This window comes from Choloepus didactylus, chromosome 2 (assembly GCF_015220235.1).
Source record: "Choloepus didactylus isolate mChoDid1 chromosome 2, mChoDid1.pri, whole genome shotgun sequence".
NCBI lineage: Eukaryota > Metazoa > Chordata > Mammalia > Pilosa > Megalonychidae > Choloepus > Choloepus didactylus.
In genome coordinates this window covers 81,630,430-81,658,099 of record NC_051308.1, presented here as the reverse complement: position 1 = coordinate 81,658,099, position 27,670 = coordinate 81,630,430, and the positions used below count along the sequence as shown (strand labels likewise).

General features: G+C 44.5%; 1 protein-coding gene across 2 annotated transcripts in view; it reads left to right on the top strand.

Moving 5' to 3' along the window:
* CACNA1E (calcium voltage-gated channel subunit alpha1 E) overlaps nucleotides 1-27,670 on the top strand; it is a 335,694-nt gene that overhangs the window by 11,640 nt on the left and 296,384 nt on the right. For both annotated transcript variants that reach the window (XM_037825226.1, XM_037825225.1), the window contains exons 2-3: nucleotides 13,134-13,239; nucleotides 14,146-14,285. In XM_037825226.1, coding sequence (XP_037681154.1) covers nucleotides 13,134-13,239; nucleotides 14,146-14,285 — 246 coding nt within the window. The remainder of the gene's footprint in view (nucleotides 1-13,133; nucleotides 13,240-14,145; nucleotides 14,286-27,670) is intronic.

Sequence of the window (27,670 nt, the reverse complement as noted above, 5' to 3'; positions counted from 1 at the left end):
TTTCCAGGGAGTCACTTAGTACTTTATTTCTTCACTAGACAATGGATGCATCGAACCCTAGAATCTCAAGAGTTGGAGGGGTATTAGACGTTGTCCAGTCTGATCAGTGCCCAGCTGATGGAAGCTTTGCCTTAGAGTTCAGGAAGGGTTTACCAGCTTCTGCTTGGAAGCATTTAGAATGTCATGTTTACAGACATGTCTCCTGGATCCAAATCTCACTGCTACCTCTACTACTTCCTAGCTGAGTGCCTTGAGTGAGCTATTTAAACTTTCTAGGCCTCAGATTCTCAAACATCAAATGGAAATAGTCATTTTTACCTATAGGGTTTATCTCATGGGATTGTCATGAAGCTCAGATGAGACAATCCAGTAAAATGCATAGACCAGTTCCTGGCACCTAGTAAGCAGTGAATAAATCTTATTTGTTAGTATCTGGTTAATTCTGGATGAGTCAACATTAAACTTCTGCAGTGAAGTGTTTTCATTCTAAGAACTCCATCCTTCTCTTAACTCTTACCAGGTTTCTAACCTGAGCACTGCCAGATGTTTGCATGACCTTGCGTTGGTGTGTGATCTCTCTGAGCCTCCATGTCTTCAGTGTGAGGTGGAGCTCAACTGTCTCTGATTTACCTACCTTAGAAGGCTGATGTGCAGCTAGCACATCATTTATGAAAGCCCTTTGAATATGTTGGGTATTAATACTGGTGTTAATATCAGTAGAGTTATAAATATCTGACATTTATTGAAAATTTACTATGTGCCAGATACTGTGCTTAGTGCTTCCCATGGATGATTGCGTTTATTCCTTATAACAATCCAATGGCAATAAGTACTGTTTTCTACAGTGGGCCTGGGGGGTGGGGGGGGATCAAGACGTGGAGAGGTTAAGGAATTTTCCCAAGGTCACAAAGCAAGTGAGGGACAGAGGCCTGGACCCAGAGCCCATGCTCTTAACCACTGCAACTAGATGGTCTTTTCATGTTTTTTTTTTGGTCAAAATTAAAAATAAAATTTTACGTAACTACATCAAAATCTTTCTTTGCATGTTTCTAATGCCAGTTTTACACCTCTCCTGTCCCTAGGGACGCATTCAGATTTACAACCGAGAAAAAGCATCTTCAGGAGCAATAATAATGCATGATTTCCCCAGCAAGTTCAAGTAACTTGATAAAGGCAGATCCGATACTCAGAACCATCAACATCCTGAAACAAATGCACTGATTTTATTTTTGTTTGTACAAAATTGGTAGCCCAAATTTTCGGCTTGGCCTGATTGATGGCAAATGGAAGGATTCCTCCTAGTGTCCCAGCTTGACCTCTGGGCAGTTTTCTTTTCAGGGGTTGCAAGCCTTCTAGCTAACTACTCTATGCTGCTCACATTTCTCATGTGTTTCAGGTCTCTATCTGTCTTCTGTCCAAGAAGGGAATCAGGCTGGGACTCCATGAACTGTGGGAAGGGTTGGGGGGAGGCCACAGGAGATGTTGGAAATTTGCCTAATGAGCTTGTTGAAGCTCACCTGACCCTGGGATCTGTGCGACTATTTTAGTTCTGGAACAGGGTACGGGTGTGGATGTGATAGAGAACTAGGATGTGTTACTTGGCTTCAAGAAACCAGGCAAAGACTCAAAAGAAATTAGGGAGTGGGTCTAAAAAAAATGAAGGGAACTGCCTCTTTTTTCTGCTAACTTTGGATTTTATTTGCATGGAAATTTTTATTTGTGAAATAACAGGGCCATATGGATGCATGTGTTCTAGTTGTTGATCTGAGGAGCAGTTGAAGGGTGTGGGATTGTCTGGAGGTGGAGTAGGTGGGTGGATGTGGTAACATGAGGAGGGGGCAGGTCTGGGGAATGTGGGCCTGTGTAAATTCAGAGGATCTGGGCATTTTGTCAAGGTCATTGCTCCCTTCTCTTAGTTAAGCATTATATGTTTACTTATTTTTTAGAGCATCACCCCCTGAAGTTCTATGGATAAGGATCCCTGGGTGGTCTCTTTCACTGGCGATAATTAGAAAGTGACAAGTGCCCAGCCCTGAACATAACAGACTCAGAAAGTCTGAGCTCATTTCTGCTGCAAACGTCAGTAGGCAGACTCCAAGAGGAAAGCAAATAGATTCTAGGAAACGAGAACTGCCCAGCAGCTTTCCACACTTTCACTGCAAGAGAGGCTGAGTTTTGAACAATCCCTGCACCGTCAGGTTTATCCTCTCTCTCTTTCTCTTACTGTCATTGAATCTTGAGCATATAATTTTAGTGACCTTCTTTCTCTAGGGACCATAATCCAGGCCTGGAGAGCCTTCCCTTCCTCAGTCAGTATGCATCCCTGGGAGTAGACAGCGGAAACTAACCTCTAATGAATGCCTGTTATTTGACGGGCATGCCTCAGTGTACTTTAGAGATGTATATCACTTAATGCATCACTGTGTGAAGTGGGTATTATTCTCATTTTGCAGATGATTAGCCCAAGGTCAAGGCTGATGTGGTCTGACCAACTCCATTGACGACTCTCTTTCCACTGTACCATGCTGCTGCAGGTCAGACCTCCTAGCAGGCCAGTGGGTACTCTTCCTTAACACAGCATCTTTTTAATGAAAATATGACCTGCCTGCCTATGTCTGCAGCGCCCATGGGGTATGAGGCTGAAACCAAGAGAGAGTGAAGGATCAATAGATGGGTGAATAGCAAAGATCTCTTACTCCTCATCATGATCATCATGAAATGGATCTGAGACATTTTGCCTTGTGTCATTGGAATGTGAGCTTGGTTTGGAGTCTTGGCTCTTTGCTGTTTTGTCTTCCCTTCATTAAAAGCTCCACAGCTACATTTTCCTCATCATTCTGCAGAGAGCCTTTGATTTGGAAATGCCAGTTCCCTTTTCAGTGTTAGCATGTAAAGTCCTTTTTTTCTTTTCTCCAGCTGTAAAGTAGCCCACCCTCAGCCCTCTCTTTTCTGGGGCACCCATAGGGTGTGAGTTGCAATGCAGAAGAGACATCTTTAATGACTTTTTTTTGAACTCTCTGAATGCTTCTGCCTTTGCAGCTTTTTAAGGAAAGAGTGTAACGGGAGGCTGCAGAAGAGACTCCCATATCCCATTAGAGAGACTAGAAAAGAATTACAGTGGGTTATAGAAAAGCAAACTTGTATTTATCACGTTTTCCCAGCCGCCGTTATGAGGATCCAACTAACTCATGGAGAGGTTTCTAGCTAGTCCAGCTTGTTGTGGAACTCCTACCTACTGTTCTTGAATATTCAGAAATATTTCCATTGATTTTAGAAACTTTAAAGGTGTTCCAAGGTGTGCCAAGATTTCTGTTTTGAATACGTTATTGTTGGGTGTCCTTATTAGTAGATGACTTCTCTTAATTGTAAAAAATGACTTCTCTTAATTGTAATAGTTGGGTGCTGCTTCTTTCTCCCTCATTTCCCTTTATGTGCTGTTACCTAGTAGCATGATGGAATGATAGAATATTAGAGGTTTAGGAACCTAAGAGAACCCCTAATCATCTTATTTCTTATCTGTAAGCAAACTGAGGGCCAGAAAGATTAGATGACCTGCCACAGTTCTCTCAGTAAATGGCAGAGCAAGGTCTAGAACTCAGCACTTTTGACATTTGTCACATTTCCTCTTTCCCTTCCTCTGTCTCTTCCTCTGCTCAGTCATCTTCCTCCTACTCCCTTTTGTCCTCTTCTGTGGTTTTGTCATCTTTTTATTAGTTAGCAGGTATGCTTTTTAAGTGTTTCTCTTGGGTTGGGGAATAGGGAGCTGAATATAGGGATCGTGATTAATAAGAAAGGACTTAATTAAGAAAAAGTAGGAATGGCCAAGAAAAGGATAATTCATAGGGGTGAAGCCAGCCAGCACTGATCCAGTGATAATGGAAAACAGTGATTTCAGAACAATGGTTAAGGCTTGTTTTCCCAAAATGTTCCTAGAGAGAATCCCCTGTGAGTTGCTGGAGAACTTCATGAAATGATGGTACAGTGCTCAGTAGGTAACAGACTTCAACCCAGTGTGAGACCAAGACCAGGTCTCGGGAGATGGAAGAACGGGTGCTCAGGGCAAGCATCACTTCAGAACGTCTGCTGGGCTCTTCAGTGGCCCAAAGGAAGATATACCTCTAGATCCTGCCTTAAGACATCTGCCTTTTGAGAACAATCAAGTAGTGCTGAGATGGAGGAAATAAGGTCAAATAAAGATCCCTTTCTTTTAGAACCCTCAATTCAAGCCAGGAAGCCAGGGTGCTCTATTTGATTGTCCTGATCTTAGGTTCCTAAGCTTTTCGGGGTTTTGAACTGAAAGCCCAGAGATGGGTTCTAGACAAGTCTCATCCCTCCTCTGGCTCTGGACAAATTTTATCCCCACCCTGGCCTCAGTATGTGCCTCTGTAAAATGAGTCTACTGGGATACCTAATAGAACTCTAAGGCATCTTTCAGTTCTCATTGTTGTGCCTATAGGATTCACCACATCTAAACTCTGTTCTTTTCCCAGGATGCACATTAGAATCAGGCCGGGAAATTCTAAGAATCCTGATGCCCAGACTGTATCCTAGACAAATTAAATCAGCATCTCTGGAGATAGGACCAGGTCTCCTTAATTTTTAAAAGCTTCCCAGACAATTACTGTGCAGCCAAGGCTAAGATCCACTGATCTTCTATACTGAGAGGTGAACCTCTGACCTGATTTGTTTCTGTTTCTTTTTGATTGTGCATTATTACATGTTGTGACTGATTCCTCTCCGTTCTCTTGCCAGTTACAGTGAAATGGCAGGGGTCTCCTAAGACATCCCAGAATTCACCCTGAGAGAATGGGTGATTATTTCTTAGGGTTTTCACTACACCTTTAAAACCATTCACCTGTGGCTGCTTCTGGCACAGCCAGCTGCACAGGTACCAGCCTTCTGTGAGAAGGGCAATGCTCTAGACTTCCTGAAGCCAGGGCTGGCTCCTTAGGGCAACTTGAGGCCAAGGGGCGGAATGAGTAATGCTCACCTAGGAGGCCCTTAAGCAAGTGGCTGAACACCCTTTGACCATTCCTTCCTATCTGTGTGGATACCCCCCTTGTACAGATGCAGGTTGCTCTAGCTTGATTCCCATCAAATACAGGAATCTCCTACTCAGCATCCTTGACAGTCACCCAGAAACATGGTGCTTAAACTCAGTGCTGTGCTGCAGCTGGCTCATCCTGGCTCTTGAGCATCCAGTGTGTGTATCTCTTCTCAACTTCATGTTTAGTGATGTCAGGTTGGTAGCTTGGAATTGACCATGAAGAGTATTTACCATTCCCCCCACACCCCCAAATTGGCTACAAATCAGGGCTTTCTGTCCTTGGAGAGCTAGTTGTTAAATTCTTTTTAGTATAAAACTGAGCTTACCACTTAATAAAATAGCCCATTCACTTGTGGGACAGTGGAAGTTCTTCTCTATATTGCCCCCAAATCCAACTTTGGGTGGGTGTTCCACCCTTTGATCTTAGTTTCACCCTCTGGAATGACTTAGAAAACATCTAAGTCCCCTATCACAAGCTAACCCTTCAGATATTTGAAAACAGCTATGATGTCTCTCTAACATCTTCCCTTTTCCAAGCTGAGTATCCTTGGTTCCTTCAGCATTTTCTCACGTGGTTTGCAGGCTCAGTAGGTATCTTGGACACTGGGGTACAGTTACGGGTTTTTCAAAGGAAAACAAAAAATCTCCCAGAGATGATCCATGGGCTCTTTCATAAAAGGCATTTCATTTTCTTTATATATTCAGAGCACTGTCTGATGCCCATGAAGCAGGTATGGATGTGAAGTAGTGTCTAGTCTTGGGTGTGGCTGCTGATTGCAGCCCACAGTCTTCTTTCCCTAAAATGCAGATTGCTGCCAGAACTCTTGATGGGCTCAAAATCGTCAGAGTGTCATCAAAACACACATTATTTTGGTTTCTGAAACAGGTAATTTTCCCAGTGTGGTTTTGTTTTCTTCCAGAGGCTTTTGATATTCCCCTTTTCTTTCTTTCTTTTTCTGTAGCATTCAGTCATTTGTCTCCTGATCACCAAAACTGTGTCAAATGACAGCGTTTTGAGTGCAGGATCCAATGGGACAGGTAACAGTGGATTTGTTAAGACTTATCCAGCTGAATGTAATTGAAAGGGGCACAGGCAACAGAAGAGCAAGGAAAGCCAGTGCTGTCTTAATTTCTCAGAACTGCCACTCCCCATCTTTTTGGAATTTAGGGCTCAGATGAATCTGGAACCGACCTTAGTACTGGTTAACCAAAGTAGAAGTGATGTGAACTTCCTTTCAGTTGTTTTTTGTAGAGGGCAGGGTCAGGGGAGTCAGGTGGGAGTTCTTTGGTCTAAAAGCAATGAGAAGTTGGATGTGAGTTCATGGCCATTCTTAATAATGCTAGGAATTTTTTGTTTTGAGTAACTGAGTCCATTGACCTCCTAAGAGAGCAGTGGGACTGTACCAACAAAAAGAAAGCCTTTTTGGGGGGTTCTCTGCCTCTTTGTTAATGTTCTTGATATTGCTTTCTTTGTCTTTCATTCATTAAGTTTTAAGTCTTTAGGAGTAGGAGTAATGGCATTTCTATCTTCTTGACAGCCAAGAGAGAGGGAGGGAGGGAGAGAGAGGGAGATGTGTATGTGTGTTCAGGGCTGCCTGTCAGATGGTGGATTTGAACAGAGGCAGCTGTTGTCATGGTGATGGCAGGTTGCATCCCACCACCATGGAAACCAAAGTTAAAAAACTGATGTTAAGGCTGGAAGTCACATGATGCAATTTTGTTTTGTTTTGTTTTAAAAAAAGAAAAGGGGTTTGGTTTTTCAATCTGATTTTTTTTTCTTTTTTTAAAGGAAGAGGTTGGGTGATGAGAAAATTGCAATAAGGAAAGCAAAGCAATGAGATAATGAAATAGGACAACATGAAGTATGTAGAGCCTTCCACCTCATTTTTTTCCTTATTAACAGTGCATTCCTCCTGAAATGGGGGTGGGAAGGAAGGGAATACACTGTGAATTTCCAGATACGCAGCTAGAGTTGTGCACTAACTGTTCACATGTAGAAGCACAGGGGCTTGGCCCTCCTGCCCTTGGCAGCAGATGTTGTTCACCATTTGTCGATCAGCCCAGGATAGAGATTGAAAACCTAAGCTTCAAGGACTGAGAAAGGAGATGGAAATGGAGTTGAGGGCTTCACTTACCTGAAATATGAGGGCAGGGCAGAGATTGATAAATTCAGAAGATTAAAATTTGTTTTCAGGACATTGGAAAATCCACCCATAGTCGTCAGAACTTTAAGGAGTACGGTCTCCCCTGTTTATTCCCTTTTCCAGGTTGCTTTCCTTTGGGCAGGCTTGTCCTGTGAGGTCAGCTGTAGGAGTGAGTGCAGAGAAGTCAGAAGTTGCCCATCCAGGAGCGTATCAGTTTCTAGGACGCAGACTCCTGTGATTTGCCTCCACCTGGGCCGCCTCCATGGGGTGGCCAGGAAGGAGAGCCGGCTCCTAACAGGGGTGGTTTTAATTTTCTTTTTGGTCTATGAAGACTTGGAGTGTTGCACTCATGGCATCTGTGCATAGGCTAGGAGGTAGATATTCCTGTAAGAAGCTTATGGGAAGGGTGAGGATGATCATTATGGATGCAGATACCCTCTGTTGAAGTGATGGTGGTAGTTATAACTGTGTCTGGGTTTTAGGCACAAGGTCCTATCCCGTCACTATTACCTGCCCCTCCAGGACAGATGGAACTTTCTCAGTGGGCTCATGCGAGGGGGATGTGATCTCACCAGCGTGATCTCACTGGATTTCCATCAGGGTCTGTAGGAGCTGGAGCCGGACTTCTTAGAGGGTTCAACCCCTTCTGTTCTTAGCCCTGGCCTTGGGTGTGATTAATGTCCCTTTTAATCACTGGGAGAGATTGCATCAGAGCCATCAGCTTCATAAATCCTCCTCTGGGGACTAGTGTTTGGATGTGCTTTCCATATTCCCAGAAGGTTCTGGGCCAAATGTCCTTGCTCTATTCCCGGAGGCCCATTACCATAATTTTCTTTTAACTCCCTTGTGGGGTGGGTCTCTTAATGTCAGCCCGTGGCTGCAGCCAGCCAGCCCACTCCCAGAGGCTTTGACCACTAACAGATGCTTTCTCCAGGGCTTTTGAGCCACAGCAGATGCTTAAAGTCTGATTTATTAGGCTAATAAAAATGTGCATTTTTGTAACACCTTACCGTTTTCACAGGGCTTGCATGTTCGTGTTATCATTTTAGGCTTTGATTCTTTTTGGATTTTCCTATGGTTCTTTGGGAATGGATGGCAGTGGCCTTCCCCTGACTCTGTAGTCTCAAGTTGCAGCAGCTTTTGCAGTGAGAGCCCTGGCTCTGGTTTTCCACTGCCAGCTATATATTCTTCATTGCATTCTAAGTCTCAAGGAAGATTCTTGATTCTTCTCATATAAAAAATAGGTTGATAGCCTTGGATAGCTATATTTTACTATTGTGCATATTTAAAATGTCTCTGGTATAGTGCCATGAGAGAATCACAGACTAGACAGGGCCCCTCTCCCTGTTACTGACTTCTAGTCAAAATCCCGCTTGTTAGAATATTTATATGCAGGTAAGGGAGGTGTGCATCAAAAGGCACAGAGATGTCCTGGCCACTTTCTGAAACTCTTACATCTCTTAGAAGCAGGCATCCAAAACCAAGAGGCTGAGGAGAGGGAAAGGAGAAAGAGCTTCCTGTGGGGAGATTGTTCTGGGCCTTGGGTGAGGGGTGGAAAAGAGAAAAGGAGACTGATACTTGCCTCCTGAGGCTGTGGAGTTCACAGGAAGTTCACAGGAAGTGCCTGAGTGGTCACAGGCTACTCTCCACAAAAGCACATCCTCCATTGGGACTGGAGTGGCAGAGAGCACACCATTTCTGTCTGCTTACCTATCCCTGGTGGCCCTTCGGCCCCTCAGAGCACATTTAGTCTCCTTAATGTACTGATTTAAAAGGCTCTGGAGGAGATGGCCGAGAGCTGGAGGGGTCTAGGAGAAACATCTGGTAGAGATGGATGTTTCCCTTGGGACACCCTACATTTCCTGCCTGAGTCCTAAATCCTTCCCAGTCCTGCACCTGGAGAGCTATACCTGAGAGGTGGTGGCAGGGGAGGCTGCACTGTACTCAGCTCTAGGCCAGGCCCCAGGGCTCTGTGGACAAGCCCTCGCCCTTGCCCCGGCTTTCTGTTCTTCAGGAAGGAAATGAACAAATGGCAGGTGTGCAGGCCGAGCTGCACTTCTCAAATTAGCTGTGTTGCTAAGGAAACAAGTCAACCGTTGGAAGGAAAGAGCATTGGGTAAAGGATATAAATCAATAAGTGAACCTATTTTTATCATTTCCCTAATGGTTGTCTTGAAGTTGCTAGACGGAAAGGGAGAGTTGGAGTGACACGGGTCCTCATTAATGGGCTCAGAGGGAAAGAGGAGGAAAGGGGTGTTTGGGGAGATGGCCAGGAAAGTTTACGAAATGAGGCCTTTAGCGAGCAGACAGTGAGACGGGTGAGGGAGAGGAGGTGTCTTTACAAATTTCAAAGCTCTTTCATGGTCATTTCCTCATTCAGCCTGGTCCCTTTATTCTCTCTTCTTTGATCCTTTCAGAATTCTTGTGCTAATTTCCATGACCCAAACCTTCTTTACCCTCAACTTGGGATGGGTTTTATATTGTTTTTTTCTTTTCCAGAATAAGTGCAGCTTTAATTGATTTTAGATTATAAATTAATACTTGCTCATTATACTACCCAGACAATGCATAAAAGGAATAAGGAAGAAGGTGAAAAATAACCTACCACCTGGAGATAGCTCGTTATCCTTCCTGCAAAACAGATTTTTTTTTCCTGCTTTTTTTTTTTTAACATTAGAAGGATCTTCTGTGCATGTTGGTTTCTTTTCTTGAATAGGTAATGTGTGTACACAGTATATAGTATAAAAGTTCAAATGAGTATACAGTGTAAAGAAAATCTGGGATATCTGGCTCTGGTTTCCCTGTGCTAGTCATTTATTAATTGATTTATTAATTAAAAACAGTTTTTGATTACCTACTTTGTGTCCAGCCTAGCGCTGGGCAGCAGGGATACAGCAGCAAACGAGCCAGGCAAAGCCACTGCCCTCAGGCTCCCAGGCCTTGCTGCTTCATTAGCTTCATCTGTTCAAGATCTCCAAACGCGAATCTACCCCAGGCATAGATGCTGTTCTCTAAAATGTGCTCAGTGTCAGGCCCAGAGTGTAATGGAAGTCACTGAATTTCTGGACAGAAGGGAAGGAGTCATGGTGCTGAACAGACTTTCATCCTGTCCCTGATGGCAATGGTTACGAAAGGTGTTGGACGTTGAGCTCTTCTTGGAGCTTCCCTTGACCTCTCTGAGGCACATCTTTGTCTAACCTGCAAGATGCATTAGCCTGACCTATGGACCATTACTGCTAGGCCAGGCCTTCTCCTTTGAAGATGCAGCAGGGCCATTGCTATTGGGGTTGAAGTTCTGCTGGCAGGAAGAAATGAGAGTGGTGCCCCTGAGTCAGCACCCAAGGTGGAATGAGCAGGAGCCCCAGCCGGAGCCAGCATGGGTGACTGCAAACCCTGTCTTCAATGCAGCTGCTCTTCAGGGGATGCCTCACGTTCATTCATACATTCATTCAACACTGATTAAGTTCCTACTGTTTCATTCAACACTGATTAAGCTTCTACTGTGTACCAGGGGCTCTGCTAAGCACCACCAATGGAGAGATGAATGAAACATTGCCCCTATTCTAAGATACACTTTCTTGGGGCAGACACCTATGAGAAGAAATAATAAAATTCCACATTGCAAAAAACTTTGGGGCATAGGGAGAAAACTTCATAGAGAAGGTGACACACATTAGTATTAAAGACTCCAAGAAGTCCTGCTGAGAAGAAACCTGCTTATCTTTACTGAATCTGGGCTCACCTCATTGATTTGATTTCAAGTTCCTAGGGCACCAGTATTCCATGGCCTACACGTTAGGAACAACCACCCACGATGTACTCAACTTTTCTTGTCATTTGGCAGTGACTTGCAGGAATGTCATCAGTTTCCTTTTGGGCCCTGTCCCCTAGGCATGCTTTCAGGGAAGTGCTTGGATTCCCAGGCCATCCCTTCTACTATGTCCCATCTTCATTTTACCAATTGGCGATTCTGGGTGTCTAAATGAGGCCCAGCACAACCCAGCCTCTTGAGAGGGCTTAAGGGACACTGGGTCCTGGTGTGGTCTCTGGTTACTCTCCATTTGTTCAGAGCTGTAGGTGAGAGCCCATTGAGAGAGGAGGAGTACTGCACCTTATATCAGTGGGCACTCGTGGCCCTGGGTGGGGGGAGGTGGCCCTGGGGACTTGTCCTGAGAAGATGGGCATGCAAATTAGGAGGGCACTTGTGGTGTGTGCCAGCCTGGATGTTTAGCTCTTGAGGCTGGCTTGGTACCCAGAGAGATTGAAAGAGGAAGAATGCCTAGGTGTGCTGAGACCTCTCCATGCAGTGAGGCTCCCCTCTACCTGGGAGGGTTTAAGCACAGTGGGGTGCAGAGGCAGGGGGCTGGCTCTCATGGCCTCTGAGCCCCATCCAATTGTCGGAACTGGTGGTTGAGCCACAGGGCACAGAGGCTGGCACAGCTGTCCTAGTGCATGTGTCCTGTGTGCGTGTTGGTGTGTGGGAAGGAAGGAAGGCCAACTGCTGGAGAATGGGCTGTTACTCAGAGATGCATGGTGATGGGGAGGAGATGGTGATGCCACATGAAAATGAAAATGACCCAAGGTCCAGGTATAGCCAGCCCCTCACCCCTGCAGCCTCTCTCTCTAGCACCAGGACAGAAGCACTTGGTGGGGCAGCTCACATCTCCTTTCACATGCCACTTCTGCCAATGTAATGTTCCCTTCCCTGTCCCTTCCTCAGAGCTGCCCTGAATGTTTATTTAACCTTGATGCAGATATGGTGGGGATAGGAGGACAACATGGTGTGTATGTGTGATTTGCCCTCCTGATGTGCTCCCTGGGGAGGGCTCTGGGCTCTGCATCCTTTACAAGCCAGTCTGGATATGTGGGGAGACAGGATAACAGTCCTCCCCTTCCCTCCACTTTCCCAGAACTACTTCTCTTCTCTCCTGCTTGGATCTCAGAATCTGCCAGAACACAGGCAAGACCAGTGGCAACAGCTAGCTTGTGTTTGTCATAACGATAGTTACAGAATGAAATCAAACGTGCAGAATGACTCGGCTGTGGGAGCCGGTGATTCCCTCTTTCTCTCTCTCCTAACAGGCCCCCACCAACCTCCCCCTGAGCTTGCAGCAAAACCTCTCTGCGGGAGTCAGGATGCTAGCACTTGAGTCATAGTCCTGTTTTTCATAAAGGTGCAGGGAGCCCCCTCACCTGTCTTCAGAAAAATGTAAAAGAATGAAGGCGGAATTCATTATCCATTCATTTGTAGTTTGGTTTCTAGCGGCATGGACTTTGCTCTCCTGGATTCAGACTCATGATGCGTCTCTCTGTTTCCTGGATGCAGATGCTTAGGCAAAAATAAGATGGGCCAAAGCAAGCTTCTTCTGGCCCTTAATGAATTGGATATTAAAAGAGAAGGGAGCTCACTTGGAGAGAATTGTTCTTTTCCAAGGGCTCTTCCTTTACTGGCTTGAGCAGAGGTTCTAGAGGAGGGGACTCCAGGTATGAGTCCTGGAGAAAGCCAACTGACAGCCGCAGCTTGTTTCTTGTTAAACCATCTCTATACACTCCAGTGGTTTGAAGCCTGGGGAGAACAGGGGTAGAGGGCATTGGTCATGTTTCTTCCTCCCTTCTTCCTCCCTCCATTTCCAGCCCTGGCTAATTTCCAGATGTCACTGAATTCACGAAAATGTGTGGAGTGTCTGCCATACATCTAACTATATATTGGCTGCATACTTCCTTTCCTGGGAGGTGTTTTGTGTTCAGAGCGCAGTCAGAAGCAGTTATGGTTTTATATGCTAAAGGACCATCCACTGTCCCGTCTGCCTGTTAATGTAGATCTTGCAAAATACCCGTATACAACTTGGGTTGGTGAAGTTGTGTATTTACATGCGAGGCCATGTGGGAGGCTGCGTCCTTCCCTCTTTGGTGAATTTGTTCCTTAACTCCTCCTCTCCCACGCCATTCGAGTACATGATCTTGGCCACCATCATTGCCAACTGCATCGTCTTGGCCCTGGAGCAGCACCTGCCCGAGGACGACAAGACCCCGATGTCCCGCCGGCTGGTATGTGCTTCCCTCCTTCTTACCTTTCGGTCTCCCTTGTCTTTGTCTTCCTTGGTCTTCCTTCTCCTTTGTTCCATCACCCTCCCACCCTCCCTCCTTCCTTACCCTACAGGTCTGTGAGGAGTTCATTCTTTGCTAAGGTAAAAGCGACAAAACCTATTGGATTCACAAGAAAAAGAGAGCTGGTCTTTTAAATATCTGATTCCAGAAAGTCTTGCAGGCTTTGCAAGCACTTGTGTACATACTGCATGACAGGCAGATGAAAAGAAGGGCACAGGGTCCTTTTGTTTTGCTCCCTTTTTCTCGGGTATTTCAGGTGGAGAGAGAGAGAGGACAAAGGGAGGGTAAAGGAGAGAGAATGAAGGATGCTCAAAGTCTGTGTTTATTCATGGTCATAAACTTCCCAAATGCAAAGTATTAACTTTGAGAAATGATTCATGTATCTAAGGTAATTCTCTCTAAAAAGAACAAATTGCTTAAAATCCAAACGTGTGGGTAAGTGGCTCCAGTCTGATTACCTCTGGATGAGAACTTGTAAGCTTCCAACTTATGTGATGGCCAGCAATGGAAAAACAAACTCCTTCAGGACAAAACCAGCATGATCAGTGATCATCAGGGAAGGAAGTCTGGTCCCTGGTCAGACTCCCACATCCATCCATTTCTACGGCTGCTTCCCTTCTTGTGTACTCCAAGAGTCAGAGAGAGCCTGCAGCCCTAGGCCTGCCTTCGTCCTTCAGCTCTCTCACTTCCCATCTGCACGGGGGACTGGCCCAGCACAGATGTCCACGTGTTCCTATAGGAGAAGAAAAAGGGTCAGAGTAGAGGGGGTGGCCAGGGTGTGTCTTTGCCTGTGTCTGGTGAAGCACAGAGCTCTCTTACTGGTGCCTTTGCTCCCTGTCCCCACAGGAGAAAACAGAACCATATTTCATTGGGATCTTTTGCTTTGAAGCTGGGATCAAAATTGTGGCCCTGGGGTTCATCTTCCATAAGGGCTCGTACCTCCGCAATGGCTGGAATGTCATGGACTTCATCGTGGTCCTCAGTGGGTGAGTTCTCTGTCTCTTTCTCCTTCTTTGTTTCGGGGCCTGTGGCTTCGTGAAGTGGCAGTGAAAGGGTAGAAACAGCAGTCTGTGGAGTGAGGACCAAGGGAAAGAGTTAAAGGCTAAGATTCCCCATGGGGCCAAAGATAGTTAACCCACCTGAAGGGGAGGTGGGGGCTCCATGGAGGTACACATGGCATTACATGGAAGCCCCGGAACTCTCAGTAAGGTCTGGCTGCTGCTTCTGGTTTCCCAGTCAGCTGACAGCTTGGCCTGACCTGAGGGACACCCCTAAAAGATGGGCCAAAAGATGCAGTCAGTTGCAATTTCTTTGGGGTATTGGAGAGACTCCAGCCGTATTTTTTTTTCCAGCCGTATTTTTTGAACTAGTATTTGAGATGGTGTTCTGACAACAGAATTTTTGATGATTTGCACATTTATTAATATGAGAAAGTATAAAACTATTTCACATTTAAACATTTGGTGTCATTCCCTTGGAAATTAGTGTAGTACTACTACATTGGGGCTGACCCAGTGCCATTGGCAGCTTAAGTGATGACATTTCATTTATTTAGGTATTTGATAACTCATTCCTTTGGAAATGAATTCAGTACTACGACTTTGGTGCTGGCCCAGCGCCGTTGGCGGCGTATGCGATGGGCCTTGGGAGTGGAGTGAAGGGCCTGCCTCCCTGGGCTTTTGTGGCTTCCTGCTGGCCTCTGTGTCAGGTGGCTCTTGGTGGCTGCAGGGAGGGGAGTGGCCCAGGCCCCTAGAGGGGGCCCGCATGGGTGCAAGCGGCATGGCGTGGAAATCCCCTTGTCCAGCCACCTGGCAGGCGATTGATCATTCAAACCTTCCGTAAGGAAAAGAAGAGAGTGGGGTAGAAAGGTGAGGAGGGGAGAGATAGGGCCATTATGATTGACCAAAAGGAAAGGGGAGCATTTAAGGGGAGAAAAAGGAAATTTTTCCCAGGGAGTAGGCAGAGGAGTGGAGGTAGGTAGAGTCTGAGAAGGGTAAGGGCTTGGAAACATTTGTGTCCGTTTATTGTCTCGTGGAATAGACATTTTTAAACCGGTCCCCCAGTTGTGATTCCAGTAATACACTGGAACGTATGAATGGAAGCTCGTAAGCATGCCTCGATACAGGGGCTAGATGGATAGGGACAACTATTCATGTTTAAAAATATCTGCAGCTTTATAACAGGATTTTCTGAATATTTTTTTCTAATAGGAAATTAGATACTACATTTTAAATATGAGTTCATATATAAAGAAGCAACTTATATATAGTGTTTCAGGAATGTATTGTCATAGAAAGTACAGCACACTTGGTTGATGTTTTAATGTCCCTGAAATATGACATGCTATGTTAGAAAAGGCCTAAATGAGAATCTGAGCCACTTAAGAAATGTTATAATTCTGTTTAGAAGAAAAGTACTGTAATATATATGTTTTATATGTTAAGATTGTGGGAAATCTTTGTCCCACTGAGTCTATTCGTGTCAGATGCCATTTGAAACTTCTTGTCTATCCATAAATTTTTATTTTAAACTATTATATGTTCATTAAAGAAAATATGGAAAATTTACAGAAAAGCCATAAGAAGAGAAAAATGTTCACTGATTAAGAAAACTTCATTTTGTGGTATTTTCTTCCAGCCCTTTTATTCTAAGCTTGCTCTCTTTTTAAATGGCTGTAATTTTGCTGCCTTTCCTCAATATGGTATGTGCATATTATATGCTACTCCACATTTTGGTAAAAGTTTGTAATGGCTGAACAGCAGTTCATCAAGGAGATGTACACAGTTTACTTCTCCATTTTTGCAATTATTGGACACCAGTTGCTTGCTTTATTTTGCTATAGTAAATAATGATTAAAGATGCTCCAATGTACATCTTTTGGATGTTGCATTTTAAGAGGCATTTTGACAGAATGAAGTGTTTCTAAAGGAGAATCATGCCATTCTGGGGGTGCAGGTTCTGGGAACCATGATGGTGAGGAAAGGTGGGGGAACTGGAACCCTCTAACCTGGACAAGAGAAGACTCTCCAGAGTTGTAATCAGTGCCTTCAAATAAGGCTTTTTGGGTGGCTGAGGGAGCTGTTTGTTTTGGCTTTCCCTGGGGTCCTTGTGGTGGACCCTGGCCTGCTCACATGGGGTGCACATGAGGGGCTGTGGGTGCTGAGCCCCTGACTGTTGTTTGTTCTTTCTGTTCTGTCCACACCACCTCACATCTCCCTTTCTTAGTGGCTCTTAAAACTTTGCTGGCTCTGCAGATTGCCTTTGAAGGTCACTGCTCCCCTGGAACCAACAGGACTTTGCCCCTTTCCTCCTGCAAACCTACCCACTCCTGCTAGCCCTCTGCCCAGAGAGCTTCCCTGATCCCTTTCTCTCTCCCTGATTTCCATGTGAATGTGCCTCAGGGGTAGGGGCTTAGCACTCTGGAGATCCATGCTGAGGGGTGTGGGTCTTTCTCACAGGAATGAAGAATCATAATTATTCTTATCTTCACTTGGGGCTTTCATCTACCATATTGCATCAATTCTAAGATGCACATTTGCACATTTGACCATCTCTAAGATCAGGTTGTGTCTGACAGTTGATCTCATGATATAGCTTAATTGGCAGCATTTTTTCTTTCTTTCTTAGCAGTACATAAAATAATGGGGCATCTTACAATTTATCGGATCTTAGATTGAGTGAAATATGTAATGTTATATAAGCCTCTTACTAACCCAGTGAGGCAGGCAGAGTGGGCATGACAGCCCTGTTTTAGGAATTAGTTGTCTAGTTCTCAGAGAGGTTGAGTCATTTGCTCAATATTACCCCATTTCTTGATGTCCAGGAGTTGGTGCCACGTCTTTTGATCTGGGGCTGTGCTTTTAGCCCTGCCTTGTGCAACCTGCTCTCCAAGCCACACAATCTTCCCCTTTGCCTTCTTGACACTTGCACCCTCAGCAGTTCCTGCTGACAGCTCATATTTCCCACCTGATCTTCAGGTGTCACCTCACATTCTCCTCCTGTGCTCAAGGGGAATGACAGGTGCTGGAGCATGACACAGTGCCTCAGGGCTGAGGCAGTGCAGCTTCTCAGCAGTCAGTGTGACAGGAGGGTGGGGAGGTGGGTGCTGAGGTGCCAGACAGAGCTGGCTCAGGGTGAGACTCATCATTGACCTTTGCTAGAAGGCAGGTAGTGGGGGACCTGAGCCACCTTGTGACCTTTAGTCAAAATCCCTGCAGACTGAGGGAGTTCATGGTTTCAGAAGTGTGCTTACATTCATTACTTCATCTAATCCTCATAATACTATAAAAAGGATCTTTTTATCCTCATTGTACAGATGAAGAAACTGAGGTTCAGAGAGGCTACATGGACTTATTAGTAGGTCCTAGATTCAGGACTTGAGCCCAGATCTTCTGGCTGCAAGTTCCTTCTTCACATTCGTTTTCTCACATTGTCAGTTACCTCACAAACTCAAGAGCTCCATGGTTCTGTACAACCATAATTAGGCAAATGTTCCCAACCCAAAGCTGAGGCTTCGTGAGTGGCTTGACGAGGACCAGAGTGTTATGTGTCCATCCTAAGACTTTTTTCTTGGACTTGGAATAAAAATCCCTTCTCTCTGTGTGTGGTAAAGAAGGTACATTATTTAAGTCTCAGCATAACGTGATTTAATACATAAAGGACTCTATCCAGAGTTCCAGTTGATTTCTTCATTAATCAGTTTGTTTATGCATTCATTAATTAAGTGATTCATTTATTCAATGGAAGTAGCATTTTTGAATGCTGAAGCAAATGCTGAGCCTAAGAAACACCAAAGTGGATGTAATTTCTGCTGAAAGACAGTTAATGGAATTTGCTACTCCTTTAACAAACTTTTACCTTACAGAACTTGGGATCTCTCTTGTATTGGCAATGATTCAGGAGATGCTATTTCTAAATACATGTCAGGCTACCTGGAGAACTCTAAATTATTTGAAGTCATTATTATATATTAGTCTTAATAAGTCATAGAATCTGGAATACATGGGCAAATGAATAGGGGATGAGGGGAGCTCAGTGGCTCTCCTAAACCATGGGTAAGAACAGGGAGATAAGGGAGAGGGCTGCATCTTAAGAGCCTTATTCATCTCTTCATTCCAGTGCCTGGCATGTAGTAGGTACTCCATAAATGCCGATTGAACCGAATCACATGCCCCATCCCTGGATTCTCTTGCCACCATGATAAGAGAAAGTGCTGAGGGAAGCTGGGGCTGGGGGTAGGGGGGGGTTGTCTATTTCCAGCTCTCCCCATTGGTCGGCTGAGCCAGGCAGTATCTGCATTTCTCTAATGTGATATGGTTGCTTAGTTTGTTCACATGCTGATCACTCGGGGAGGGAAATGAAAGTTGGGAGCTCAATCTCCAAGCCATTAAGAGGTATTGGGCTTCCAGTCATTTGTGCCTTTTCCCCAGGTTGTCAGTGGCTACCACTTGGGGGCTGCTTCCTAGGAGATGGGGGTGGGGTAGGGTGAATATTAAAGACCCAGCCTCCTAGAGGTGGCTAATGGTTGGGGGGAGAAGGGGTAAGGAGAAAGCAGAGGTATCACTGGGCATTAACCATAGGATCAAGGCTACCATTGATTGAGCCAGATGCCAAGGATGACTTAAATATATATATATAATTTCAAATCCTAAAAATGGTACCCAGTAAATATCAGGCCTGATTACTATCCATACCTCTTTTACAGATGAGTAAGCTTGAGCCACAGAGAATTTAAGTAACTTGCCCAAAGTCATATGACTGTTAAATGGTAAAGCCAGAATTTGAACCCAGTCCTGTTTGCCCCCAGTGTCTGGGCTCCGTCTCTAAGCTGCAGTACCTCTCAAGCTCAGTGACGGCACCACTGCTCATTTGCTGCCCTAGAAATTTAGTTGTCTCTCCTTATGTTCCCTGGGCTTCTTCAGGTTCAGACCAGATGATGAGAAGCATGCTGTCCCTTTCTTTTTAGGGAACCTTTATTTTCCATTGTATGTTAAGGTATTGGTGATATTACAGAGTCACTCTTGTCTGTTTTCCCATTAAAAAAACAAAACATGTTCTGCCATCAGTTTTGCTAGCTTTGCGGTGGGAGATGGCCTGTTTTGACCCTTCTCTCTACTGTGGAGTGGATAGTGCACCCTCTGGAGAGTGGGCAGGTGTATCTGAGCCTAGGGGCTCTTCCTCCTTTCTCTACTAAGGTCATTATCCCAGGGACCCCTGTTCTGGAGGCTGGACTGGCCTTTCTCACCTGGAGTCAACTTTGAGGAAAGGGCAGCATGCGAAACAGAAGGGAGCCATCTCCAGGTCCTAAGCTGCAGTTTGGTAGAATGTGGATAACCAAGCAGGGAGAGGGAAGGCAAAGAGAAAAGGGAACAGGGAAGAGAAGAGCTCAGAAAGCGCTGCAGAGCTGGGAGCTGCCGTTGTATGTGCCCGGCTTCCCTCCAGGGGTGCATGCTGCGTGGTTCAGCCTGAAGCCTGTTGGTAGGAGGAGAATATCTGGAGCTAAATATATATCAATAGGTATTTTTAGAGGTTTTTCTGTAAGGAGGCCGCCCCAATACACGAGTTTCCCAAGCAGCTAAAGATCGAGGAAAGCACAGTTTTCCTCTTGGAGTGCTGTCTCTCTGGTGCTGAAAATGTGGGGGAGGTGTTGCAAACGCAATCCCGGGGCCCCCAGCCCAATTTAAGTCTCTGTGATAACTGTATGATGACACTTGGTATTTATATAGCATCTCCACGCCAGTGCCTCGTGAGATTTCACAGACCTGTCATTTACTCATCCTCTCTGCTCAAGGTGGGTGAAGGGGGAAACAGGATGCAAGGAAAGCATGGGTGGAGGGAAGAGGCATGAGAGTTTGGAGGTGGGGAAACCAAGGCTGAGTGAGGAGATATGAAGGCCTTGGGGCTGCTCAGAGGAGCTGAGTCAGTAGAAGGAGACGAGGTGTTCAGTGCCTTAACGCTATGCTGGGGGCCTCTCCTAGCCCGGTGGCTACTCCTTTTGAAATTCTTTCTCGCAGTGTAGTTGGTGGCTGCTTGGCTAATGGACCACCTCCCCCTCTCCTCACTGGCTGTTTGTCCATGCATTGCTCCACTCTGAGGGAACAGGACTGCTACTTGCAGCGTCTCCTTTTGTCAGACTGCATTATTTCTCTTCCAGTCACCACTTCCCCAGATGGGCGAATGATGAGAAAGAGTTGGAATATGGAATTTTGATTCAGGGGAAGAGGAGGCTGTATTACTCAAGGGTTCTCCAGAGAAACAGAATAGACAGGAGGTAGAAGATACATATATGTGTGTGTGTGTGTGTGTGTGTGTGTGTGTAATATAACATATATATATATAAACAATATATACAAGCATACCTGTATTATATATTTATATATACACACACACACACACGCACACACACGCACACACACACACACACACATAAATGTTAAGAGATTTATTACAGGAATTGGCTCGTGACCATGGGGATTGGTAAGTCCGAATTCCGTAGCACAAGCCTGAAACAGGAAACTCCGATAAAGGTGATTCTGAAATCCAGCTTGTCTGAACCCTGAAGGGCAGGTTGCAAACTGGAAACTCTGATGAAGGTGACGTTGAATTCCACAGAAGAAGTTGGCTGGCTGAAATAGAGGCAGAATCTCTTCTTTGTGACTTTTGAAATCCTTAGTTCTGGCTTTAAGACCTCCAACTGTTTGGATGAGGAGATTCCCCTCATTGCTGAGCGCCATCACCTTTGCTGATTGTAGAGCAATCAGCTGTAGGTGCAATTCATTGATTATAAGAGCAAATCCATCGGTGAAATACCTTCACAGTAACAAATCAGGCCAGTGCTTGCTTGACCAAACGACTGGACACCATAATTTAGCCAACATGACACATGAAATTAACCATCACAATGGGCAAAAGGCCTACTAGCTCTCTGCTAAGGAAAACCTCATTTCCCTCAGGGGTATTCCAGGTGAGAGTCCTAGTTAGTAGTTGAGTGGCAGTTGAGTTGGATTACTCCTTGGGGGGTAGATATATGCCCTCTGTATCTTCTTTCTGTAACAAGATTCATCATTGATTCATTCCACAGATATTTATTGAGCATGTACTGTGTTCTAGGTGCAAAACATTGGTGTTGGGATGGTCTCTCTTTCCTTTCAGGTTTCTTCTTGCCACCCCCATGAATTGACAGAAGCTTAATCTGGGTAGAATCAAATGGGAGCCTGAATTGGCCTTGGTTTCCACAAGGAGGAGGGAAAGCCAGAGCGAGCTTCACAATCCCTGGGTGGATTGATTTGGGCCTTTTTTTCCCTGAATTTACATTTATTCAGGGGTGATATAAGGGAAAAAAATTATAGCAGGGTGCTTCTAAATCAGTCCACCCTCCTGGGCATGGAGCTCCTATTTTAAGGCAGTTAAATGCATGCACTCTTATGCATGTACATGAATGTGTGTGGAAAAGGCTGGTGGGGTTGAAAATGTTTGCAAAGCAGAGATGAATATAGTGCAAATGTTCATTCTATAGTTTTACAAGATAGAATTGAGAACTAAAGAAAGAATTTAACCTTCCCTTCTGTGGATGATATATATCTACCCACTTGAGTAGATATTTGTGTACTTGTTTCTATGCTATAAATATAGTCCATAGTTAAGTATAAATGTGTCAGTGTGAAATATGAAAATGCAATGGCACCATTCAATATTTGTATCATGAAGTCAGGAAATAGCTGACATGATGATTGCAGAGAGGTTACCAAAGGGAGGGAGCAAGGTAGACCAGTGGAGATGTTTAAAGGAAAAATGGGGTTTGCTGGCCTAAAAGAGAACATATCAAGAAAACTAAGTCTGAGGTTGCTAAAGCTTCCAGGATTCATACAATCCAGGATTTTAGATTGGGAAGAATGATAAATTTGGTCAACTTTCCCTTGTTTATTTATTTATTTTTTTTCACAGAAGAGAAAACTGATGCTCAAGTGGTTAGGCAACTTGCACAGGGTCTTATAGGTGGTGTTTGGTGAGCTGGGGCTTGGATTCTGGTTTGTGTAATTCCAAATCCAGGACTGGGTTTCAGTTATACTCCATTATCCCTGGCAGCAACAATCTGCTGCTTCTTTAATGTATGCATTGTTAAACAAAATACAGTTTTGCTGGTATATATATATGTATAGGCAATTTATATGGAGACAGGTTCTAATCTAATGGACTAAATGAGAGTCGGGGCTTTGTGTTGTATTCCTGACCCTGCTATACTCGAGCACAGTGACACTAGTGGATACGGAACCCAGCTCAGCCTCAGCCTCAGCTTCCTTATTTTGAAATGAAGGTAATTAATACCTACCTCACTAGGTTTTACAGTAAGCCAATAAATAAGATGATGATGCTGATGCTGATGCTGATGATGACAGCTCCCACTTTACCAGGAGCTTGCATATGTTATTTTAAATATAGAAGGTTTCATGTATGTTATAGGCACTTTCATATATTATTTTAAATATAGAAATGCAAAGCAAGGCACATATCTCTTTTTTACAGATGAGGAAACTAAAACTCAAAGAAGCTAAGTGACTTGCTTGAGGCCAAATAGCTATTAAGGGGAGGGACTGGCATTTTAATTTTAGTATCAACGATTCCAAGGCTTATGCTGTATCTACTGCACAGCACAACCTCCTCAGCAAAAGTGCTTTGAAAAACAATAAAGCAGTATGACAAATCAGCAAACAATACCTTCTCCCAAGACAGTGATGTGATGATGACAAATATTAAAATGCACTTAAAGCATCTTGAAAAACACTGTGTATATAAATTGAAAGTATTCAAAATACTTTGATTCTGTAGACCTCATTGAGTAGTCATGTGTCTCCATAAAACTTGCAAGCACAGAACCAAATTTCACTGAAACCAATGCAAATTACAAAACCATGGCTAACTTAAATACTCCCATTAGTTGCCATTTTCTTTCAAAACAGAAGTCTTACAAGAAACTGAACATAGGATATATCTTATTTTCTTTTAGTAGCACACCTAATTTTATCAAAATTTGTCAAATTCTCCTAGTTATCATCATCAACAATAACAAAGAAATTCCAAGAGTAAAAGTTGACACGAAGGCCTTCATTTTTAACTTTATCAACCATGAAAATATTACATTTCCCAGATTCCCATCTGTTTGTCTTCTTTTTCTCCCCGCTTGACATAAAGCATACACAGGTCAGAAGAGTCTGGCCCTTTTCTCCCACGTCTGGATGTTGTAAAGGAAGGCCGAAGAGAAGGCCTTTTTTCATTTGTGTTCCAGTCCTCCAGAGGAGTGTCAGATCAGAGCGACCCGAGCCCAGAGCTCCAGGTGTCGCCCTGGGGAGAGCTGACAGGAACGGCTGAGCTCTGACTTCCTCCCCCTTGTCTTTCATTTCCTTCTGACTTGGTGGCCGCTCTTCTGTCAGGAGCCCTGGCCTTGGTGACAGAAAGGTTAGGGACGGGGGGCAGAGTCAGGGCTTTTCTCTCTGGCCTCCAGCTCTGGGACAGAGACTGGGAAGTAGAGTGACAAGTGTGGCCGCTTCACACTCAGATCACATTTTCCAGGACATCTTGTAATTTTCATCACTCTGGGGCTCCCACGCCCCTCACATCCTCCCCCACCCCCCAGCTGTTTCTCTAGGCCTGAGCCGGTCCGTGGGGAGTCATTCCTTAGCCCAGGCCCACTGACTGGCCATGGGGGAGCTGAAACTGGAACTGAACTGGAACTGAACTGGCTTGGAGTTTCAGTCTTAATCAAAATGCTAGGTGTGAATGGGGAGGTAACCAGAATGATGAGCTCTTGGCCCTCTCCAGGATGAACATGCCTCATGCCCATATGTGAAGCGTAAATTATGGGAGATGAGAAGACAGGTGGGAAGGAAGGAAAGAAGCAGCAGTATTAGTTGAGTACCTCCTACATTTCAAACACTGTGCTGACTACCAGTGATTCAGGAGTGGACAAGGAGTTTCTATTCTCCCAGAGCTTGTTCTTTAGCCAAGAAGACAAGTGTTAAATTAAACTTAAAATTCATTAAATCATTACTGGCATAAAAGTGCTGCAAAGGGTTAGAGTTGTGTGCTAGAGAACTTTTAATTAGGAACCTTAATCCAGTCTGGGGGGACGAGGGTCAGGAAACAGGTGTTGATGTTGAAGACCTGAAGACTGAGTAGTTGTTGGCTAGGAAGGGGACAGGATGGAGAGAGTTTTAGGCACAGGAGAGGGCAGGTGTGGAAGGCTGGAGAGAGGAGAAGGTGTGGCAGGCCTGGGAAATAGGAAGAAGGCCAGTGGGGCCTGTGGTGTGGTGACTGCGTGAGAGTTATATGCGGGAGGCAGGACTACCTCAGGCAGGGCCTTGCTGACATCTCCAGGGATGTTCAGTGGGGCATCCTTGAACGGTCTGAAGCAGGGAGGTGAACAGATTTGCAGAGAATGAATGGGGGTGGGCGATGTTGCTGAGAAGAAGGTAGAACAACTTCCCTGAATGACTATGCCTGCTCAGAATTAGGGAAGTAGAATTAATGTCCTCAAAGTGTCCATCTCTTTCCTCTTGCCTTCTCCTTCCAACACTGGCCCTCAGCTATAATTTTGTTTAACCTATTGGAGCTGTACCAACACCCTGTCTATGGACCTTATAATCTAACCCCATTACATGCTAAAGATCTGTTAACCCTGCACAGAGTAGAGACATAGTCCCTGCCCTCTGGGATCACACTCTAAGCATCCCCTACTGATTCAAATAATGGGTAAGAATTGATGAGTGTGTGGGCTTTTATTTTTGATGTTCAGTTGAGAAATTATTTTTAAAAAATGCTTTGCTGAGAACATTGCTATATGATTATTATGATTTTATTTCTCTGATAGAACAATAGCCAGCAGATCAAGCCAACCCACATGCTTGTTTATGGGATATTTCTCTTTTGCTTGCTCCTTAAACCCATGACACATCATGATGCTGAATCTGTATCCTATTCACTTGGTTAATAACCACCATAAATGTAACATTGTGTGATTTAGGGGAGCTCAGAAGTGCTCTGTAATTTACCCTCTAGCCACTCCGCATCTGGGAAGGGGAAATAGAGTTCCCCCAGTTCCTTTCCGAGAGACAATGTTGTATTCTCTGTTCTAAAGAATGTCACCCGGGTGGATTTTTCGCATCTGGATTCTGGTGCTTGAGATGGGGAGGTATTAAATGATTACCCCAGCCTTTTCTACTGACTCCGTAAATTCCACATTCTGTCTTCAGCTAAGTGCAACCAGCTATTCAATGTTTCTGCCTTCTGCTCCCTGCTCTTTCTCTGTCCTCTCCTTATTCTCCCTAGCCCTTCTCTGTTTTCATTTTTTACCCTTTCAAAAGGAAAGGGTGGATGAGTTGGGGGTAGGGCCCAGGGAGGGTGGTGCTAGTGCTATGCTTGTGCTGTGTGTGAGAGTTAGGCTTGTTGGAATGGCTTCTAATTAGAGCTTTACCTATTAGAATAATTCTGACATCCCCCTGCCTTCTCCAACAAACAAATAAGTGAACAACCAAGTCCAGATGTGGGGCAGATTCTCCCTCTGGGGAATCTGATCAGCTCCAAGTTTGACCAGCGATTATTACAAAGGAAGAGGAGCCCTCATGATTTCAGCGCTCTCCAACTGTGACAGTTCTGAAACGAGACTAAAGCTCAGCACCAGGAAGCCACCCAGGAATTCTAACTTCAGAGTCACACACTTACGGAAAGTTAACAGCAGGAATAGACCTGAAGAGTCATCTTGCCGCTCCCCTGGTTTTCAGCCGTGGGCGTGGGTCTCTGGAGATGGCTGGAATTAATGCTGTGGGCATGCGGGTCTGTGGCACACCCAGCATTGTCCGTGGCCTGAATAATGCTTCCCGTAAGTATGCACCACAGTGTAATTTTTCAACAGTATGTTGATACTGTTGTGATTTATAAAATATAAATACATTAAAAAGCATTTTGAATAAATAGTGGCTTTTCAAAAATTTTTTAGTTGGTGTAAGTATAGTGGTTAACAATTTGGGCTTTGTAGACAAGCAAATCAGAATCAGTCCTCTGCTCTGCTATTTAGTAGCTTTGTGGTTTGGGGCAAGTGACCCAGCTTCTCTAAGCCTCAATGTCCTCATCTATATTTTAAAAAAGGGAGGCAGGGGGAGGGTGGTAATGACACCCTATTAATTGAAATGACTCCTCTAGGGGCTGGAGTGGGACTTGAAGTTTAGACATTATGAAGGGAGCCTCACACGAGTAAGGAGAAGAACTGCCGATCCGGTGTACCCCATTATTATAGATGAAGGGGTTGAGGCCCAGAGAGGGCTTGAGGAGCCCGAATTCCAACCTGTGCCTCTTGTCTCTAGTGGAAAGCCCTTGCCTGGTACTAAGCCTGATTTTTGTCAAGTCTACAAGTATTTCTGGTATTCAGTCTGCTGTAGGTACATCAGGGGAAGTAGAAGTAAAAAGTTGCAGACCTAGTGGTTGCATTCATGAGCAGAGCAATCCAGAGTAGAAGATAAGTATGACCATAACACAGCAGATAGGACACAGCTCAGTTCTGGGCTGGGTGACTCAGGCAGTGGGTTTTTTAGGAGTCACTAGAAGGGGTATGAACTGGGCCAGTGGGACCCAGATCTCTGCCCAAGATTAGGTGTTCCACAGTCAGTCTGGGTTTCTTTGTCTTTGTCACTGATTAGAAATAGTGTTTTGGATAGTTCTCTTTTACTAGTTGCTTACCTGTCTTTCCTCTACCCTGCATATATACACACCTTGTCTATCTTGTTGTCTTAAAAGAAAGGTATATCTTTTTTTCAAACTTTTTCAGTTTGGTTGTAGATCTTGATTTGATTACTGCTTGGGAGGGGAGAGCAATTTTAGATCTTTAAAGAGATACCCCTGTTCCCCGAAATTTACCAATGGAAAGTGATAGATTCATAGCAAGGTTGAGAGAGACATTGTAGGAGAACTGAACAGGGCAAGAAGGTTTATTACAGAATCTACAAACATGGGGACAATGGGAAAAACAAATATCCTGAAAGGTATGGTGGGAGTGTGTTGGAAGGAATGAAGTTATTTCAGGATATTTGTTTTTCCCATTGCTTTGCTTTGTTCTGTTTGGAAATGTTTTTTTTATGTGATAAATAAAGTAATTTTAAAATAAAAAAAAAGAAAACCAACAAACCATAGTCACACCTGAGCATTCCCATATCATCAAGATCACCCTCAATATCTTGTCTGTTCTTATTGGATTATCATTCCCCCTTCTGTAGCTGCTATCTCTAGGTCCCCTATATTCTATAATGTAAGACACTTATTTTACATTTTTCACAGAGTTCACATTATGGTAACATACAATATTTCTCCTTTTGTGTCTGACTTATTT